We start from the raw sequence: 20,708 nt of genomic DNA on the forward strand, positions 1-20,708 counted from the left end.
ATCTAGAGGCGGTTTCTACCCAACGGCGGGCTCACAGTCTAGAAGGGGGAGACAGACAACAAGACAAAACATATTAATAAAATAAATAGAATAGTAAATATTTACAAATTAGAGTAATAAATCCATACAAACATATATACATATGAGAAGCAGGGTGGCCCAGTGGAAAGAGCCCAGGCTTTGGAGTCAGAGGTCACGGGTTCAAATTCTGGCTCCGCCAGTTGTCAGCTGGGTGACTTTCGGGCAAGTCACTTCACTTCTCTGGGCCTCAGTTCCCTCATCTGTAAAATGGGGATGAAGACTGTGAGCCCCCCGTGGGACAACCTGATCACCTTGTATCTCCCCAGTGCTTAGAACAGTGCTTTGCATGTAGTAAGCGCTTAATAAATGCCATCATTATTATTGGAGGACTTCCCAGACTGAGCCCCTTCCTTCCTCTCCCCCTCTCCATCCCCCCCCGTCTTACCTCCTTCCCTTCCCCACAGCACCTGTATATATGTATATATGTTTGGACAGATTTATTACTCTATTTTACTTGTACATATCTATTCTATTTATTTTATTTTGTTAGTACGTTTGGTTTTGTTCTCTGTCTCCCCCTTTTAGACTGTGAGCCCGCTGTTGGGTAGGGACCGTCTCTATATGTTGCCAGCTTGTACTTCCCAAGCGCTTAGTCCAGTGCTCTGCACACAGTAAGCGCTCAATAAACACGATTGATGATGATGATGATGATTATTACATATATACAGGTGGTGTGGGGAGGGGAAGGTTATGGGCGCGACATTAGGTAATAATAACGGTATCTGTTAGGCGCTTACTAGGTGCCAGGCACTGGACTGAGCGCCCGGCCGCTGTATTGGGTGACTGAGTCGGCCGGATTCGGTTGAGTTTTCCAACTCTTCGGCCAGACCATCCCACCGCCGCTTCTGTGTTTCGGCAGTGACCGTGGAAGTGAAGGGGCCGTACGAGTACCTCTCCCTCGCCGACTATCCCCTCATGATCGTGAGTAAAATCCCCCTCCTCTGGTCACTCCCCGGGCTCCGCGGGTGCCCCCGCAAAAGGAGAATATGCTCCCCCCCCCCCCAAAAAAAAAAAAACAGGGAACCTATCACAGAATCAATCAATCAATCGTATTTATTGAGCGCTTACTGTGTGCAGAGCACTGTACTAGGCGCTTGGGAAGTACAAGCTGGCAACATATAGAGACAGTCCCCAACGCCTCTGGGATCCCTCCGGGGCCTGTCCCCAAGAAAAGAGGCAGGAGTAATAATAATAGTAATAATAATGGCATTTATTAAGCGCTTACTATGTGCAAAGCACTGTTCTAAGCGCTGAGGAGGTTACAAGGTGATCAGGTTGTCCCACAAGGGGCTCACAGTCTTAATCCCCGTTTTCCAGATGAGGTCACTGAGGCACAGAGAAGTGAAATGAGAAGCAGCGTGGCTCGGTGGAAAGAGCCCGGGCTTTGGAGTCAGAGGTCATGGGTTCAAATCCCGGCTCCGCCAATTGTCAGCTGGGTGACTTTGGGCAAGTCACTTCACTTCTCTGGGCCTCAGTTCCCTCATCTGTAAAACGGGGATGAAGACTGTGAGCCCCCCGGGGGACAACCTGATCACCTTGTAACCTCCCCAGCGCTTAGAATGGTGCTTTGCACGTGGTAAGTGCTTAATAAATACGATTGATGATGATGATGATGATGATAAATGCCATCATCATTATTATTATTATTATCAGGTTGTCCCCCGGGGGGCTCACAGTCTTAATCCCCATTTTACAGACCAGGTAACTGAGGCACAGAGAAGTTAAGTGAGAAGCAGCGTGGCTCAATGGAAAGAGCCCGGGCTTTGGAGTCAGAGGACATGGCTTCAAATCTCAGTTCCACCAATTGTCAGCTGTGTGACTTGGGGCAAGTCACTTCACTTCTGGGCCTCAGTGACCTCATCTGGAAAATGGGGATGAAGACTGTGAGCCTCCTGTGGGACAACTGGATCACCTTGGAACCTTCCCGGTGCTTAAAACGGTGCTTTGCCCATAGTAAGCGCTTAATAAATGCCATCATTATTATTATTGAGTTTCCCTGTAGTCTCACAGCTGACAAGTGGCGGAGCCGGGATTTGAACCCACGACCCGTGACTCCAAAGCCCGGGCTCTTTCCACTGAGCCACGCGGCTTTTCTTTGGAAGCCGTTGGGCCTCCCGCGGGCTGGGAGGGGGGCGTTCCGGCCGGCGGCAGGGTCCACCGAGTCACGGGTCGGACCCCGGAGGCCGCGGCGGCTGTCCGGTTGTGAAAGCGGAGGCGCGGGGGGCTCCCGTTTCCGTCCCGGCTCCAGTTCTTCATGGTGATGTGCATCGTGTACGTCCTGTTCGGGGTCCTGTGGCTGGCTTGGTCGGCCTGCTACTGGCGAGACCTCCTGAGGATCCAGTTCTGGATCGGCGCCGTCATCTTCCTGGGAATGCTGGAGAAGGCCGTCTTCTACGCCGAGTTCCAGAACATCCGCTACAAAGGAGAGGCGGGTAGGTGGGCGGCGGCGGCGGCGGCGGGATCAATTTTCCGGAGCCGCCGTGGAGGAGCGGGCGTTGAGGAAGCGGGAAACTCCGAAAAGCCCCACGACACAAGCTTTTTGCGGGGAGGGAAGCGGTGTGGCCTAGTGGGTAGAGCCCCGGCTTGGGATTCGGAGGTCAGGGGTTCATTCATTCAGTCAATCATATTTATTGAGCGCTTACTGTGTGCAGAGCACTGTACTAAGCGCTTGGGAAGTCCAAGGTGGCAACATATAGACACAGTCCCTACCCAACAGTGGGCTCACAGTCTAGAAGGGGGAGACAGACAACAAAACGTGTGGACGGGTGTCAAGTCATTCAAATCCCGGCTCCACCAATTGTCAGCTGTGTGACTTTGGGCAATCAATCCATCAATCAATCAATCGTATTTATTGAGCGCTTACTGTGTGCAGAGCACTGTACTGAGCGCTTGGGAAGTACACGTTGGCAACATATAGAGACGGTCCCTACCCAACAGTGGGTTCACAGTCTAAAAGGGGCAAGTCACTTCACTTCTCCGGGCCTCAGTTCCCTCATCTGGAAAATGGGGATAAAGACTGTGAGCCCCACGCGGGACAACCTGATCACCTTGTATCCTCCCCAGCGCTTAGAACAGTGCTTTGCACATAGTAAGCGCTTACTAAATGTCATTATATAGGGGTTCTAATCCCAGCTCCGCCACTTGTCTGCTGTGGGACCGTGGGCAAGTCACTTCTCTGAGCCTCTGACCTCATCCGTAAAATGGGGATGAAGACTGGGAGCCCCACGTGGGACAACCTGATCATCTTGTCTTCATTCAGTCAGTCGTATTTATTGAGCGCTTACTGTGTGCAGAGCACTGGACTAAGCGCTTGGGAAGTCCAAGTTGGCAATACCTAGAGACAGTCCCGACCCAAGAGAGGGCTCACAGTCTAGAAGCGGGAGACAGAGAACAAAACCAAGCATACTAACAAAATAAAATAAATAGAATAGATTTGTACAAGTAAAATAAATAGAGTAATAAATATGTACAAACATATGTACATATATACAGGTGCTGTGGGGAAGGGAAGGAGGTAAGATGGGGGGATAGAGAGGGGGATGAGGGGGAGAGGAAGGAAGGGGCTCAGTCTTCGGGGGGTCGCATAACTAGTTGCTGAGAAGCTGCTGTGGCTCAGTGGAAAGAGCCCGGGCTTTCGAGTCAGAGGTCCTGGGTTCAAATCCCAGCTCTGCCAACTGTCAGCTGTTCGACTTTGGGCAAGTCACTTAACGTCTCTGGGCCTCAGTCACCTCATCTGGAAAATGGGGATTAAAATTGTGAGCCCCCCGGGGGACAACCTGATCACCTTGTAACCTCCCCAGCGCTTAGAACAGTGCTTTGCACAGAGTAAGCGCTTAGCAAATACCAACATTATTATTATTATTGGTTGCACATAGTAAGCGCCTAATAGACGCCATCGTTATTATTATTATTAATGACCGGCCTCCCTCGCGCATTCTTCTCCCAGTCCAGGGCGCCATGATCCTGGCCGAACTGCTGTCGGCCGTGAAGCGCTCGCTAGCCCGGACCCTGGTCATCATTGTCAGCCTGGGCTACGGGATCGTCAAGTGAGTCGGCCGCCGGCCCGGGTGGGGGGGCCCTGGTGCGAGGGGCCAGTTTGGGGGGGAAGCCCCTCGTGCCTGGCAAGGTGGATTGGGCGGACACCCCCGGGACCGGACGATGGGCACGGGAGGATGGGCATGGGACCGGACAGGAGGAGGATGGGCCTCCGTGGCCGCGCTGGGGCCGGAGGGCGGAAAGAGCAGGGATGGGGGAGCCCCGGGGGTCCCCGATGGCGGGGACCCCCCCAGCTCTTGTGGTCCTCTTCCTTCTAGGCCGCGCCTGGGCGTGACGCTCCACAAAGTGGTGGTGGCCGGAGCTTTGTACCTGCTCTTCTCCGGCATGGAGGGCGTCCTCCGCGTCACCGGGGTGAGCCCCGCGTCGGCTCGGAGGCCCGCGCGGTTTTCTTTTTCCCCCCCTCCAGCTACACTTCCCTGGGCCAGTTGTCAACCGGGTGACTGTGGGCGGGTCGCTTAGCTTCTCTGGGCCTCAGTGACCTCATCTGGAAAATGAATCAATCAATCAGTCGTATTTATTGAGCGCCTACTGTGTGCAGAGCACTGGGCTAAGCGCTTGGGAAATCCATGTTGGCAACATCTTAGAGACGGTCCCTACCCAACAGTGTATATATGTATATATGTTTGTACACCCCGGGCCAGTTGTCAACCGGGTGACTGTGGGCGGGTCGCTTAGCTTCTCTGGGCCTCAGTGACCTCATCTGGAAAATCAATCAATCAATCAATCAATCGTATTTATTGAGCGCTTACTGTGTGCAGAGCACTGGGCTAAGCGCTTGGGAAGTCCAAGTTGGCAACATCTTAGAGACGGTCCCTACCCAACAGTGTATATATGTATATATGTTTGTACACCCCAGGCCAGTTGTCAACCGGGTGACTGTGGGCGGGTCGCTTAGCTTCTCTGGGCCTCAGTGACCTCATCTGGAAAATCAATCAATCAATTGTATTGAGCGCTTACTGTGTGCAGAGCACTGTGCTAAGCGCTTGGGAAGTCCAAGTTGGCAACATCTTAGAGACGGTCCCTACCCAACAGTGTATATATGTATATATGTTTGTACACCCCGGGCCAGTTGTCAACCGGGTGACTGTGGGCGGGTCGCTTAGCTTCTCTGTTCCTCAGTGACCTCATCTGGAAAATCAATCAATCAATTGTATTGAGCGCTTACTGTGTGCAGAGCACTGTGCTAAGCGCTTGGGAAGTCCAAGTTGGCAACATCTTAGAGACGGTCCCTACCCAACAGTGTATATATGTATATATGTTTGTACACCCCGGGCCAGTTGTCAACCGGGTGACTGTGGGCGGGTCGCTTAGCTTCTCTGTTCCTCAGTGACCTCATCTGGAAAATCAATCAATCAATCGTATTTATTGAGCGCTTACTGTGTGCAGAGCACTGGGCTAAGCGCTTGGGAAATCCAAGTTGGCAACATCTTAGAGACGGTCCCTACCCAACAGTGTATATATGTATATATGTTTGTACACCCCGGGCCAGTTGTCAACCGGGTGACTGTGGGCGGGTCGCTTAGCTTCTCTGGGCCTCAGTGACCTCATCTGGAAAATCAATCAATCAATCAATCAATCGTATTTATTGAGCGCTTACTGTGTGCAGAGCACTGGGCTAAGCGCTTGGGAAGTCCAAGTTGGCAACATCTTAGAGACGGTCCCTACCCAACAGTGTATATATGTATATATGTTTGTACACCCCAGGCCAGTTGTCAACCGGGTGACTGTGGGCGGGTCGCTTAGCTTCTCTGTTCCTCAGTGACCTCATCTGGAAAATCAATCAATCAATCGTATTTATTGAGCGCTTACTGTGTGCCGAGCACTGGGCTAAGCGCTTGGGAAGTCCAAGTTGGCAACATCTTAGAGACGGTCCCTACCCAACAGTGTATATATGTATATATGTTTGTACACCCCGGGCCAGTTGTCAACCGGGTGACTGTGGGCGGGTCGCTTAGCTTCTCTGGGCCTCCGTGACCTCATCTGGAAAATCAATCAATCAATCAATCAATCGCATTTATTGAGCGCTTACTGTGTGCCGAGCACTGGGCTAAGCGCTTGGGAAGTCCAAGTTGGCAGCATCTTAGAGACGGTCCCTACCCAACAGTGTATATATGTTTGTACATATTTATTACTCTATTTATTTTACTTGTACATATCTATTCTATTTTATTTTGTTAGTATGTTTGGTTTTGTTCTCTGTTTCCCCCCTTTAGACTGTGAGCCCCCTGTTGGGTAGGGACTGTCTGTATATGTTGCCAGTTTGTACTTCCCAAGCGCTTAGTACAGTGCTCTGCACATAGTAAGTGCTCAGTAAATATGATTGATGATGGGCTCACGGTCTAAAAGGGGGAGACTGACAACATAACATACTAACAAAATAAAATAAATAGGATAAATAAGTACAAGTAAAATAAATTTTCACTCATTCATTCCGTCGTTTTTATTGAGCGCTTACTGTGTGCAGAGCACTGGGCTAAGCGCTTGGGAAGTCCAAGTTGGCAACATCTTAGAGACGGTCCCTACCCAACAGTGTATATATGTTTGTACATATTTATTACTCTGTTTATTTTACTTGTACATATCTATTCTCTTTATTTTATTTTGTTCGTATGTTTGGTTTTGTTCGCTGTCTCCCCCTTTTAGACTGTGAGCCCACTGTTGGGTAGGGACTGTCTCTATATGTTGCCAGTTTGTACTTCCCAAGCGCTTAGTACAGTGCTCTGCACATAGGAAGCGCTCAGTAAATACGATTGATGATGATGGGCTCACGGTCTGAAAGGGGGAGACTGACAACAAAACATACTAACAAAATAAAATAAATAGGATAAATAAGTACAAGTAAAATCAATTTTCATTCATTCATTCCGTCGTATTTATTGAGCGCTTACTGTGTGCAGAGCACTGGAGACAGAGACAGAGAGCAAAACCAAGCATACTAACAAAATAAAAGAAATAGAATAGATATGGCTTTGCACATAGTAAGCGCTTAATAAATGCCATCATTATTATTATTATTCTCTGTGCCTCAGTTCCCTCATCTGGAAAATGGGGATGAAGACGGTGAGCCCCCCGTGGGACAACCTGATCACCTTGTAACCTCCCCAGCGCTTAGAACAGTGCTGTGCACATAGTAAGCGCTTAATAAATGCCATCATTATCATTATTATATACAGGAAAATGGGGATGAAGACTGTTAGCCCCCCGTGGGACAACCTGCTCACCTTGTAACCTCCCCAGCGCTTAGAACAGTGCACATAGGAAGCGCTTAATAAATGCCATCGTTATTATTATTATTCCCTTAGCAGCCATGCTGCTAAGATCATGGGTTTTAATCCCAGCTCCACCACTTCTCTGCTGCGTGACCTTGGGCGAGGGGCTTCACTTAGCCGTGCCTCAGTTCCCTCATCTGTGAAATGGCGAGGCAGCGTGGCTCAGTGGGAAGAGCCCGGGCTTTGGAGTCAGAGGTCATGGGTTCGAATCCCAGCTCCACCACTTGTCAGCTATGTGACTTTGGGCGAGTCACTTCACTTCTCTGGGCCTCAGTGACCTCATCTGTAAAATGGGGATAAAGACCGGGGGCGCCCGTGGGACAACCTGATCACCTTGTAACCTCCCCAGCTGCTTAGAACAGTGCTTTGGACATAGTAAGCGCTTAATAAATGCCATCATTATTATTATTATTATTGTTCTCTGGGCCTCAGTGACCTCATCTGTAAAATGGGGATGAAGACTAGGAGCCCCCGTGGGACAACCTGATCACCTTGTAACCTCCCCAGCGCTTAAAACAGTGCTTTACACATAGTAAGCGCTTAATAAATGCCATTATTATTATTACTATTATGGGAATGGAGACTGTGAGCCCCACACGGGACAGGGACTGTGTCCAACCCGATTTGCTTCTCTCCACCCCAGCGCTTAGTACAGCGACTGGCACCTAGTAAGCGCTTAACGAATACCAGTTTTTTAAAAAGCGATTCTTTTAAAAATGGGGATGAAGACCGTGAGCCCCCGTGGGACAACCTGATCACCTTGTATCCCCCCCAGCGCTTAGAACAATGCTTGGCACATAGTAAGCGTTTAATAAATGCCATTATTATTATTATTATTATTATGGGAAAAGAGATTTTTTTAAAATGGGGATGAAGACCGTGAGCCCCCCATGGGACAACCTGATCACCTTGTATCCCCCCAGCGCTTAGAACAGTGTTTGGCACATAGTAAGCACTTAATAAATGCCATTATTATTATTATTATGGGGATGGAGACTGTGAGTCGCACATGGGACAAGAACTGTGCCCAACCCGATTTGCTTCTCTCCACCCCAGTGCTTAGTACAGCGACTGGCACCTAGTAAGCGCGTAACGAATATCAGTCTTTTAAAAAGAGATTTTTAAAAAATGGGTATCAAGACGAATACCAGTTTTTTAAAAAGAGATTCTTTTAAAAACGGGGATGAAGACCGTGAGCCCCCGGTGGGACAACGTGATCACCTTGTATCCCCCCAGCGCTTAGGACAGTGCTCTGCACATAGTAAGCGCTTAACAAATGCCATCATTATTAATACTAATAATACTAAATAATAATGCTAATAATAATGATGGCATTTGTTAAGCGCTTACTATGTGCAAAGCACTGTTCTAAGTGCTAAAGTCCCATCAAAAGAGAATCTCCCTGCATCTCAATGGTCCCCCGAGGGGCTTGGGACCTGTCCACATGTCCGCATGTCCACCTGTCCACGTTTTGTTGTCTGTCTCCCCCTTCTAGACTGTGAGCCCATTGTTGGGTAGGGACCGTCTCTATATGTTGCCAACTTGGACTTCCCAAGCGCTTAGTACAGTGCTCTGCACACGGTAAGCACTCAACAAATATGATTGAATGAATGAATGAATGAATATTCATTTTATTTTGTTAATATGTTTTGTCGTCCGTCTCCCCCTTCTAGACTGTGAGCCCTCTGTCGGGTAGGGACCGTCTCTAGATGTTGCCAACTTGGCCTTCCCCAGCGCTTAGTCCAGTGCTGTGCACACAGTAAGCGCTCAATAAATACGATTGAATGGATGGATGAATGAATGATAATCCCATCTGCCTCTGGTTTTTGTTTTCTCTCCGCTTCTCCCGCTCTAGTCGTTGTATGGGCCCCTGGTCCTGGTGGCCAACGTGGCCCTGTCCGCCATCGATTCCTGCGTCATTTTATGGATATCCTTTCTGGGCCGGGCCGCGGGGCCGGGCGGGGGCCGGGCGGGAGCCCTCCGCCTTGTCCGGCTGGGTAGGAACCCCCCCGTTCTAGACTGTGAGCCCACTGTTGGGTAGGGACCGTCTCTATATGTTGCCAGCTTGGACTTCCCAAGCGCTTAGTACAGTGCTCTGCACACAGTAAGCGCTCAATAAATACGATTGATTGATTGATAAGAAGACCGACCGGCAGCGGGCGCAGGAAGGGCGGTCTGCCGTCGGCCGGAGACGTCCCCCTTATTTATTTTTACGTGTACAGCCCTGGGAGTGAGAGGACCTGGGTTCTAATCCCGAGCCTGCCAATTGCTGTGTGACCTTGGGCAAATTGCTTACTTCTGTGGGCCTCAGTCGCCTCATCTGTAAAATGGGGATTAAGATTGTGAGCCCCACATGGGACAGGGAATGACTTGACACCTGTCCACATGTTTTGCTGTCTGTCTCCCCCTTCTAGACTGTGAGCCCATTGTTGGGTAGGGACTGTCTCTATATGTTGCCAACTTGGACTTCCCAAGCGCTTAGTACAGTGCTCTGCACACAGTAAGCGCTCAATAAATATGATTGAATGAATGAATATTTATTTTATTTTGTTAATATGTTCTGTTTTGTTGTCCGTCTCCCCCTTCTAGACTGTGAGCCCACTGTTGGGTAGGGACCGTCTCTATTTGTTGCCAACTTGGACTTCCCAAGCGCTTAGTACAGTGCTCTGCACACAGTAAGCGCTCAATAGATATGATTGAATGAATGAATATTTATTTTATTTTGTTAATATGTTTTGTTTTGTCGTCCGTCTCCCCCTTCTAGACTGTGAGCCCGCTGTCGGGTAGGGACCGTCTCTAGATGTTGCCAACTTGAACTTCCCCAGCGCTTAGTACAGTGCTCTGCGCACAGTAAGCGCTCAATAAATACAATTGAATGAATGAATGAATGTTTATTTTACTTTGTTAATATGTTTTGTTTTGTCGTCAATAATGAATGAATGAATGACAGGGACTGTGTCCAGCCCAATTACCTAATAATAATGTTGGCATTTGTTAAGCGCTTACTATGTGCCAAGCACTGTTCTAAGCACTGGGGGTAGATACAAGTTGTCCCCCGTGGGTCTCACAGTCTCCATCCCCATTTTGCAGATGAGGGAACAGGCACAGAGAAGTGACTTGCCCAAGGTCACCCAGCTGACAAGCGGCGAAGTCAGGATTCATTCATTCATTCATGCAGTCATCTGTATTGAGCGCTTACTGTGTGCAGAGCACTGTACTAAGCGCTTGGGAAGTCCAAGTTGACAAGATATAGAGACGGTCCCTGCCCAACAGCGGGCTCACAGTCTAGAAGGGGGAGACAGACAACAAAACATATTAGCCAAATAAAATAAATAGAATAAATATGTACAAATAAAATAAATAAATAAATAGAGTAATAAATACATACAAATACTCAGGATTAGAACCCACGACCTCTGACTCCCAAGCCCGGGCTCTTTCCACTGAGCCACTCTGCTTCTCTGTTGTATCTACCGCAGTGCCTAGGACAGAGCCTGGCACATAGTCAGCGCCTAAAAATTAGTATTCATTCATTCATTCATTCAATCGTATTTATTGAGCGCTTACTATGTGCAGATCACTGGACTAAGCGCTTGGAAAGTCCAAGTTGGCAACGTCTAGAGACGGTCCCTACCCAACAGTGGGCTCACAGTCTAGAAGCGGGAGACAGAGAACAAAACAAAACATATTAACAAAAAGGGGGGAGACAGAGAACAAAACAAAACATATTAACAAAATGAAATAAATAGAATAAATATGTACAAATAAAATAAATGTTATTATTATTGTAATGTATGTGTGTGGAGGGGAGTGAGGGCAGACCCCCTGGTCCTTCCCCTTGTGTCAGAGAAGCAGCGTGGCTCGATGGAAAGAGCCCGGGCTTGGGAGTCAGAGGTCACGGGTTCTAATCCCGGCCCCGCCAATTGCCAGCTGTGTGACCTTGGGCAAGTCACTTCACTTCTCTGTGCCTCAGTTCCCTCTCCTGTAAAATGGGGATGAAGACTGTGAGCCCCCCGTGGGACAACCTGATCACCTTGTAACCTCCCCAGTGCTTAGAACAGTGCTTGGCACATAGTAAGCGCTTAACAGATGCCATCGTTATTGTTATCGTGGTCCGCCCCGGTGGCTTGTTTTCCGGTCCACAGAGTTCAGTCATTCATTCATTCAGTCGTATTTATTGAGCGCTTACTGTGTGCAGAGCACTGGACTAAGCGCTTGGGAAGTACAACGTATTTATTGAGCCGCTTGCCCTGTGCAGAGCGCTGTCCTTTTTTTTTCCGATGGCATTTATTAAGCGCTTACTATGTGCAAAGCACTGTTCTAAGCGCTGGGGAGGTTACAAGGTGATCATGTTGTCCCACTGGGGGCTCACGTTTAATCCCCATTTTCCAGATGAGGGAACTGAGGCCCAGAGTAGTGAAGTGACTTGCCCAAAGTCACCCAGCTGACAAGTGGGGGAGCCAGAATTTGAACCCCTGACCTCCGACTCCAAAGCCCGGGCTCTTTCCACTGAGCCCCGCGGCTTCTCTGTCCAAACATCTCTCCAGGTGCTGTGGGGAGGGGAAGGAGGGAGGGCAGGGGGAGAGGAAAACGGGGGCTCAATCTGGGAAGGCTTCTTGGAGAAGGGGAGCTCTCAGTAGGGCTGGGAAGGGAGGAAGAGAGCGAGCTTGGCGGATGGGCAGAGGGAGGACGTGGCAGATTGTCCCACGGGGGGCTCACAGTTTTCATCCCCATTTTACAGACGAGGTCGCTGAGGCCCAGAGAATCAATCAATTGAGCGCTTACTGTGTGCAGAGCACTGTACTAAGCGCTTGGGAAGGACAAGTTGGCAACATATAGAGACGGTCCCTACCCAACAGTGGGCTCAAGTGGCTTCCACTGAGCCACGCGGCTCCTGACGCGGTGCCGTTCAGAGTGGGGGGCTGGCTGCTTTCCCCCGGCCCTCCCCTCCTCTTCCTTCCCCGCTCTTTCTCACCGCTTCTTTCTCTCCGTCTGCAGGCCCAGTCCGATCTTGCTTCCTTGGCTTTCATTCCCTTGGCTTTCCTAGATACTGCCCTGTGCTGGTGGATATCCTTCTCCTACTTGGGGGACGGCGGTGGGCTCTCGGGGGGGGACCCCCCAACTCCCACCCCAAAATTTGGGTCTCCGAGCCCGAGTGGTCCCGTAATCAGGCGCACCCTCAGCTCAGGCTCCCCGCGTACTGGTAACTGCAGGGCCAAAGGGGAGACGGGGCTCCTGGAGTCTTCCTCGGTGACTCGGTTTCCCCCGTAGGCGGAGGAGCGGGCCGGAGTTTCGGACAGGGCCAACCCCAGCCCGCTGAGCGGCCGTGGGGACGTCACCTCGACAGACTGTGAGCCCACTGTTGGGTAGGGACCGTCTCTATATGTTGCCAACATGGACTTCCCAAGCGCTTAGTACAGTGCTCTGCACACAGTAAGCGCTCAATAAATACGATTGATGATGATGATAATGATGATGTTGCCAACTTGTACTTCCCAAGCGCTTAGTACAGTGCTCTGCACACAGTAAGCGCTCAATAAATACGATTGATTGATTGACAGGTCCGTGCGCGTGCCTGGGCCGTTTTCGGATTCGCTCGTCCATTCGGCCGTATTTATCGAGCACTTACTGTGTGCAGAGCGCTTGGAGAAGCAGCGTGGCTCAGTGGAAAGAGCCCGGGCTTTGGAGTCAGAGGTCGTGGGTTCAAATCCCGGCTCCGCCACTTTTCAGCTGGGTGACTTTGGGCAGGTCACTTGACTTCCCACAGCTCAGTTACCTCATCTGTAAATTGGGGATTAAGATTGTGAGCCCCATGTGGGACAACCTGATCACCTTGTATCTCCCCCAGCGCTTAGAACAGTGCTTGGCACATAGTAAGCGCTTAACAATCAATCAATCGTATTTATTGAGCGCTTACTGTGTGCAGAGCACTGGACTAAGCACTTGGGAAGTACAAGTTGGCAACATATAAGAGACGGTCCCTACCTAACAGTGGGCTCACAGTCTTAACATCATTATTATTATTATTAAAAGGGGATTAAAACTGTGAACCCACCGTGGGACAACCTGATCACCTTGTAACCTCCCCAGCGCTTAGAACAGTGCTTTGCACATAGTAAGCCCTTAACAAATACCATCATTATTATTACAAGTCGGCAACATATAGAGACGGTCCCTACCCAACAGCGGGCTCACCTTCTAGAAGGGGGAGACAGATGACAAAACAAAACACGTGGACAGGTGTCAAGTTGTCAGAATGAATAGAATTAAAGCTAAATGCTCATCATTAACAAAATAAATAGAATAGTAATCGGAATCAGAGAAGCAGCGTGGCTCAGTGGAAAGAGCATGGGCTTTGGAGTCAGAGGTCATGGGTTCACATCCATTTTCAAATCCTTAAAAAAATATTTTATTTGTGCATATTTATTCTATTCATCTTATTTTGTTAATATGCTTTGTTTTGTTCTCTTGTCTCCCCCTTCCAGATTGTGAGCCCACTGTTGGGTAGGGACCGTCTCTATATGTTGCCAACTTGTACTTCCTAAGCGCTTAGTCCAGCGCTCTGCACACAGTAAGCGCTCAATAAATACGATTGAATGAATGAATCCCGGCTCCACCAATTGTCAGCTGGGCGACTTTGGGCAAGTCACTTTACTTCTCTGGGCCTCCGTTCCCTCATCTGTAAAATGGGGATTAAGACTGTGAGCCCCCTGTGGGGCAACCTGATCACCTTGTAACCTCCTCAGCGCTTAGAACAGTGCTTGGCACATAGTAAGCGCTTCATAAATGCCATCATTATTATTATTATTATCCGCTGATGGCGCGTGGCCAGAGTGGAGCGGCTTTGGCAGGGGTCGGCAGTGAGGATTGAGCCCCCGGAATAGGGGGTCTGTGCTGGTGCCCGAACAGGAGTCGAGCGGGTGGACGTCCTGAAATAAATCACGGTCCAGTCGCTGGGAGATAGTCTTCACTCCAGGGCCGGTCAAACGGGCTGGATTTGGCTAAGATCCCTGTTTTCCTGCCTCTTCTGGAAAGGGAATGGGAAGCACGGGCCGGGGGCGTCCGCCCCGGCCCTGGCGTCCTGCCCGTCTGCCTCGGTGCCGGGAGGGCACATCCAGCCGGGGCCAGACTCCTGGCTGGAGCGGGTTCATCATCAATCATCATCAATCGTATTTACTGAGCGCTTACTATGTGCAGAGCACTGTACTAAGCGCTTACATGCGTGCGAGTGGTCATTAGTAGAGCTGTTTTGGGAGGGTGGGGGGCGAAAACCGCCCCCCTGCCTCGCCCCGCTAGGCCCTTGGCCACCCGGGTCCGGCCTTCCCCCGCCCCCAACTCCGACTTCCTTGACCCACCAACACATCTTCATCAGCCTGACCCAGACGATGAAGCTGCTGAAACTGCGGAGGAACGTGGTGAAGCTGTCCCTCTACCGGCATTTCACCAACACCCTCATCTTGGCCGTGGCCGGTGAGACACCCCCCCATCGTTACGTTGCCAACTCGTACTCCCCGAGCGCTTAGCACGGTGCTCTGCACACAGTAAATACGATCGAAGGAATGAAGCGGGGGCGGGCCTGGAGGGGAGGGTTTCGGCGGCTCCTCCCGCTACGTCTTTATCGGAGAGCGAGGTTTGGGAAGGGCCTCAACCTGGGGGATGGCGAGAGGGGGGCATCGTCGCTGCTGGTTCTCCTTCAAGGGCAGAGGTGGGGCCCCGTAACTAAGCTGGTTGTTGCCCACAGCGTCAATCGTGTTCATCATCTGGACGACCATGAAGTTCCGGCTGGTGGACTGTCAGTCGGTGAGTGGCGGGCAGGGCGTTGCCCCCCGCGAGGGCCGTCTCCCGGGCACAGGGGCGACCCAGAGGGCATGGGGCCCACCCCAGCCAACGCCGCCCGTCGGTTCCTCGGCGGGGGCCGGAGCGCTGGGGTCGAGGCGATGACCGTACCCTGACCCCCAGCCTCTCGCCGTGGCAGGACTGGCAGGAGCTGTGGGTGGACGATGCCATTTGGAGGTTGCTGTTCTCCATGATCCTCTTCGTCATCATGGTCCTGTGGAGGCCGTCGGCAAACAACCAAAGGTGCCCGCCTCCTCTCCCCTCCCTGTTCAGTGTGGTGGCACGCTGGGCGACGGTTCTCTCTGCCCCGAGGGACACCATTCCATCCCCGTGCCCGTCTCTGCCGGGGCGAGAACGGCTATACCTAGCGTGTTGCTGCCTGGCCTGAGAAAGGGTGGTATTTTTTGTCTTTTTTCATGATATTTAAGCGCTCACTGTGTTTCAAGCCCTGTTCTGAACTCGGGGGTAAGTCCAAGTTAGCAGACTGGGAACAGTCCCTGTCCCACAAGGGGCTCACAGTCTTAATCAATGAATCGTATTTATTGAGCGCTTACTGTGTGCAGAGCACTGTACTAAGCGCTTGGGAAGTCCAAGTTGGCAACATATAGAGACAGTCCCTACCCAACAGTGGGCTCACAGTCTAGAAGTACGAGGGAGAACACGTTTTGACTCCCCAGTTCTCAGCTGAGGGAATTGGGGTGCAGAGAGTTTACGTGACTTGCCGAAGATCACGCAGTTTTCACCGGAGACCCTGGTTATATTGTGCGTATCATGACATTAAGGACTAATTCGGCGGCAAGCTCTGCCTTAAAGCCTTGGGGTCGACCGGAGTTCATTCATTCATTCAATCGTATTTATTGAGCGCTTACTGTGTGCAGAGCACTGGACTAAGCGCTTGGGAAGTCCAAGTTGGCAACATATAGAGACAGTCCCTACCCAACAGTGGGTTCACAGTCTAGAAGGGGAAGACAGAGAACAAAACAAAACATATTAACAGAATAAAATAAACAGAATAAATATGTACAAATAAAATAGAGTAATAAATACATACAAACGTATGTACATATATACAGGTGCTGTGGGGAAGGGAAGGAGGTAAGGCAGGGGGGATGGAGAGGGGGAGAGGAAGGAGGGAGCTTTGCACATAGTAAGCGCTTAATAAATGCCATTATCATCATCATTAATCCCCATTTTACAGATGAGGTAACCGAGGCACAGAGAATAATAATAATAATAATGATGGCATTTGTTAAGGGCTTACTATGTGCAAAGCACCCTTGTAAGCTATGGGGGGACACAAGGTGATCAGATTGATTGATCATTGACTGAGAACCTTCTGCGCGCAGAGCACTGTACTAAGCACTTGGGAGAGTAATAATAATGATGGCATTTATTAAGCGCTTACTATGTGCAAAGCACTGTTCTAAGCTGTGGGGGGGACACAAGGTGATCAGGTTGATCGATCAATGACCGAGAGCCTTCTGCACGCAGAGCACTGTACTAAGCACTTGGGAGAGTAATAATAATAATAATGATGGCATTTATTAAGCACTTACAATGTGCCAAGCACTGTTCTAAGCGCTGGGGAGATTACAAGGAGATCAGGTTGTCCCACATGGGGCTCACAGTTTAAATCCCCATTTTCCAGATGAGGGAACTGAGGCCCAGAGAAGTGAAGTGACTTGCCCAAAGTCACCCAGCTGACAAGTGGCGGAGCCGGGATTTGAACCCATGACCTCTGACTCCAAAGCCCGGGCTCTTTCCACTGAGCCACGCTGCCTCTAATATACAATATAACAATATATTATAACATATATTATATTATATATATTATAATAATATAATAGTACAATCAACTTGTACTTCCCAAGCACTTAGTCCAGTGCTCTGCACACAGTAAGCGCTCAATAAATACGATTGAATGAATATAACCAAGTCAATCAATCCATCAATCAATCGTATTTATTGAGCGCTTACTGTGTGAAGAGCACTGTACTAAGCGCTTGGGAAGTACGAGTCGATAGCTCATGGTGGGCAGGGAACGTGTCTTAGAGGCTTAAGGGGGAGACAGACGTTAGCATGAATAAGTGCCGTGGGGCTGAAGTAGGGGTTGGTCCCAAATTCAGCAAATCCAAATTCAGGGAAGACGCAGAAGGGAGCGGGAGAAGAAACGAGGGCTTTAGGGAAGATCCTTTGGAGTAGACGCTCCTTCATCTTGTACTTCCCAAGCGCTTATTACAGTGCTCTGCACCCAGGAAGTGCTCAATAAATACGATTGGTTGATTGATTGATTCATCACCTGTATATAGGTTTGTACGTATTTACTACTGTATTTTACCTGTACATATTTATTCCATTTATTTTATTTTGTTAATAGGTTTTGTTTCGTGGTCTGTCTCCCCCTTCTAGACTGTGAGCCCGCTGTTGGGTAGGGACTTCCTAAGCGCTTAGTCCAGTGCTCTGCACACAGCAAGCGCTCAGTAGATACGACTGAATGAATGAATTGAAGGAATTACGGCTTCGAAGGCGGGGGAGAGCCATCGTGTGTGCCCACTGTTGGGTAGGGACCATATATGTTGCCAACTTGGACTTCCCAAGCGCTTAGTCCAGTGCTCTGCACACAGTAAGCGCTCAATAAATAGGATTGATTGATTGATGCTCAGTAAAAAGAGCATCGAAGGGATGCCGGGAGAGCAGGCCAGGCGGTGGCTCGCCTCCCTGCTCCAAGATTTCCCCCCGGGATGTCCCCTCTTTGGTTTTCCCCCGTGGTGATTTCCACCCCAAGCCTCTCCTTCTCTCTCTGTCCCTCGTGGCCCACAGATTTGCTTTTTCCCCATTGTCAGAAGAAGAGGAGGAAGATGAACAGAAGGAGCCCATGCTGAAAGAAAGCTTCGGTAGGTACAGAATCCACCCTGCGTTTATTTATTTTTTTTTTTTTTTATGGCATGTTCTAAGCGTGTAATATGAGTCAAACTCTATTCTGAGCCCTGGGGTAGGTACAGGTTAAATAGCGGGGCACGTCATCATCATCAATCGTATTTATTGAGCGCTTACTGTGTGCAGAGCACTGTACTAAGCGCTTGGGAAGTACAAGTTGGCAACACATAGAGACAGTCCCTACCCACTAGTGGGCTCACAGTTCCCGGCTCTCAAGGCTCTCACAGTCTAAGTTGGAGGGAGAACAGGGATTGAATCCGCATTTTATAGTTGTGGGAACTGAGGCCCAGAGCATAATAATAATAATGATGGCATTTGTTAAGCGCTTACTATGTGCAAAGCACTGTTCTAAGCGCTGGGGAGGTTACAACGTGATCAGGTTGTCCCACGGGGGGCTCGCAGTCTTAATCCCCATTTTCCAGATGAGGTCACTGAGGCCCACAAGTGAAGTGACTTGCCCAAAGTCACCCAGCTGACAAGTGGCGGAGCCGGGATTCGAACCCATGACCTCCGACTCCAAAGCCCGGGCTCTTTCCATTGAGCCACGCCGTTTCTCTAAGAGAAGTGACGTGACTTGCCCAAGGTCACAGAGCAGACAAGTGGCGGAGCCGGGATTTGAACCCATGACCTCCGCCGCCCAGGCTCTTTCCACTGAGCCGTGCAGCTTTTTAGGTGCCTAGCTCTGAGACCAATATAAATCATCTGGCTGGACATGGTCCTTTACGTTTTATTTTATTTTATATATATTTTTTATGGCATTTATGCGTTTACTCTCTGCCAGGAGATACAGGATAATGATGGATTGTGTCCAAAGTCCCACACCGGGCTCCCAGTCCTAACCCCCAATTTACAGAGGAGGGAACCGAGGCCCAGAGAAGCGAAGCGACTTGCCCAAGGTCACAGACGAGCAGACGAGTCACAGAGCTGGGATTATTATTATTAATAATAATAATAATAATAATCAATCAATTGGATTTATTGAGCGCTTACTGTGTGCAGAGCACTGTACTAAGTGCTTGGGAAGTCCAAGTTGGCAACATATAGAGACGGTCCCTACCCAACAGTGGGCTCACAGTCTAAAAGGGGGAGACAGAGACCAAAACCAAACATACTAACAAAATAAAATAAATAGAATAGATATGTACAAGTAAAATTAATAAATAAATAAATAGAGTAATAGAATAAATAGAGGAATAATGGCATTCATTCATTCAGTTATATTTATGGAGCGCTTACTGTGTGCAGAGCACTGTACTAAGCGCTTAGGAAGTCCAAGTCGGCAACATATAGAGACAGTCCCTACCCAACAGTGGGCTCACAGTCTAAAAGGGGGAGACAGAGAACAAAACCAAGCATACTAACAAAATAAAATAAATAGAATAGATATGCACAAGTAAAATAAATAAATAAATAAATAGAGTAATAGAATAAATAGAGGAATAATGGCATTCATTCATTCAATCATATTTATGGAGCGCTTACTGTGTGCAGAGCACTGTACTAAGCGCTTAGGAAGTCCAAGTCGGCAACATATAGAGACGGTCCCTACCCAACAGTGGGCTCACAGTCTAGAAGGGGCAATCGGTCCCTTTTGGGGGACAACAAGGAGCAGAGGCCTTTTGCGGGGTGGGTTCCGGGCCCAGGCCTTAGAAAGGGGAGGGCGACCCCCACCGCACCAGCCTTCAGCCTCGACCTCCCCACCCAACGCCAGCCGGGGGTCAGAGGGACATTAGCGTTGGGAAGTTGGGGACTCAGGGCGGCTGTAATTTGGGGACGGCAGTGGACCCCCGCAATCTTCGTCAGTTAATCCGTCAGTTGTATTTATCGAGCGCTGACTGTGTGCAGAGCGCTGTACTATCCATTCATTCATTTAATCGTATTGATTGAGCGCTTACTGTGTGCAGAGCACTGGACTAAGCACTTGGGAAGTCCAAGTTGGCAACATATAGGGACGGTCCCTACCCGACAGCGGGCTCACAGTCTAAAAGGGGGAGATAGAGAACAAAGCATAGTCACAAAAGAAAATAAATAGAATAGATATGTACAAGTAAAATAAATAGAGTAATAAATAAGTACAAACATATACATATATACAGGTGCTGTGGGGGAGGGAAAGAGGTAAGGTGAGGGGGAGGAGGGGGAGAGGAAGGAGGGGGCTGAGTGTGGGAAGGCCTCCTGGAGGAGGTGAGCTCTCAGTAGGGCCTTGAAGGGAGGAAGAGCTTGGCGGATGTGCGGAGGGAGGGAATTCCAGGCCAGGAGGAGGACGTGGGCCGGGGGTCGACGGTGGGACGAGCTAGAACGAGGCCCGGGGAGGAGATTAGCAGCAGAAGAGCGGAGGGTGCGAGCTGGGCTGGAGAAGGACAGAAGGGAGGTGAGGTAGGAGGGGGCGAGGTGATGGATGGACAGCCGTGAAGCCCAGGGTGAGGAGTTTCTGCCTGATGCGTCGGTTAATTGGTAGCCACTGGAGATCCTTCTGGAAGCAGCAAGTCCACGCGGTGTGATGGCGGGCGGGCCCCTCGGGAACGGAGT

General features: G+C 49.8%; 1 protein-coding gene across 1 annotated transcript in view; it reads left to right on the top strand.

The window, feature by feature from the left end:
* Window positions 1–20,708, top strand: part of TMEM87A (transmembrane protein 87A) — a 64,645-nt gene that overhangs the window by 27,899 nt on the left and 16,038 nt on the right. The window contains exons 8-16 of the mRNA XM_038741074.1: window positions 941–1,002; window positions 2,330–2,513; window positions 4,028–4,127; window positions 4,395–4,488; window positions 9,262–9,333; window positions 14,768–14,876; window positions 15,148–15,206; window positions 15,382–15,485; window positions 18,063–18,136. Coding sequence (XP_038597002.1) covers window positions 941–1,002; window positions 2,330–2,513; window positions 4,028–4,127; window positions 4,395–4,488; window positions 9,262–9,333; window positions 14,768–14,876; window positions 15,148–15,206; window positions 15,382–15,485; window positions 18,063–18,136 — 858 coding nt within the window. The remainder of the gene's footprint in view (window positions 1–940; window positions 1,003–2,329; window positions 2,514–4,027; window positions 4,128–4,394; window positions 4,489–9,261; window positions 9,334–14,767; window positions 14,877–15,147; window positions 15,207–15,381; window positions 15,486–18,062; window positions 18,137–20,708) is intronic.

This window comes from Tachyglossus aculeatus, assembly GCF_015852505.1.
Source record: "Tachyglossus aculeatus isolate mTacAcu1 chromosome 12 unlocalized genomic scaffold, mTacAcu1.pri SUPER_6_unloc_1, whole genome shotgun sequence".
Taxonomy (NCBI): Eukaryota; Metazoa; Chordata; class Mammalia; order Monotremata; family Tachyglossidae; genus Tachyglossus; species Tachyglossus aculeatus.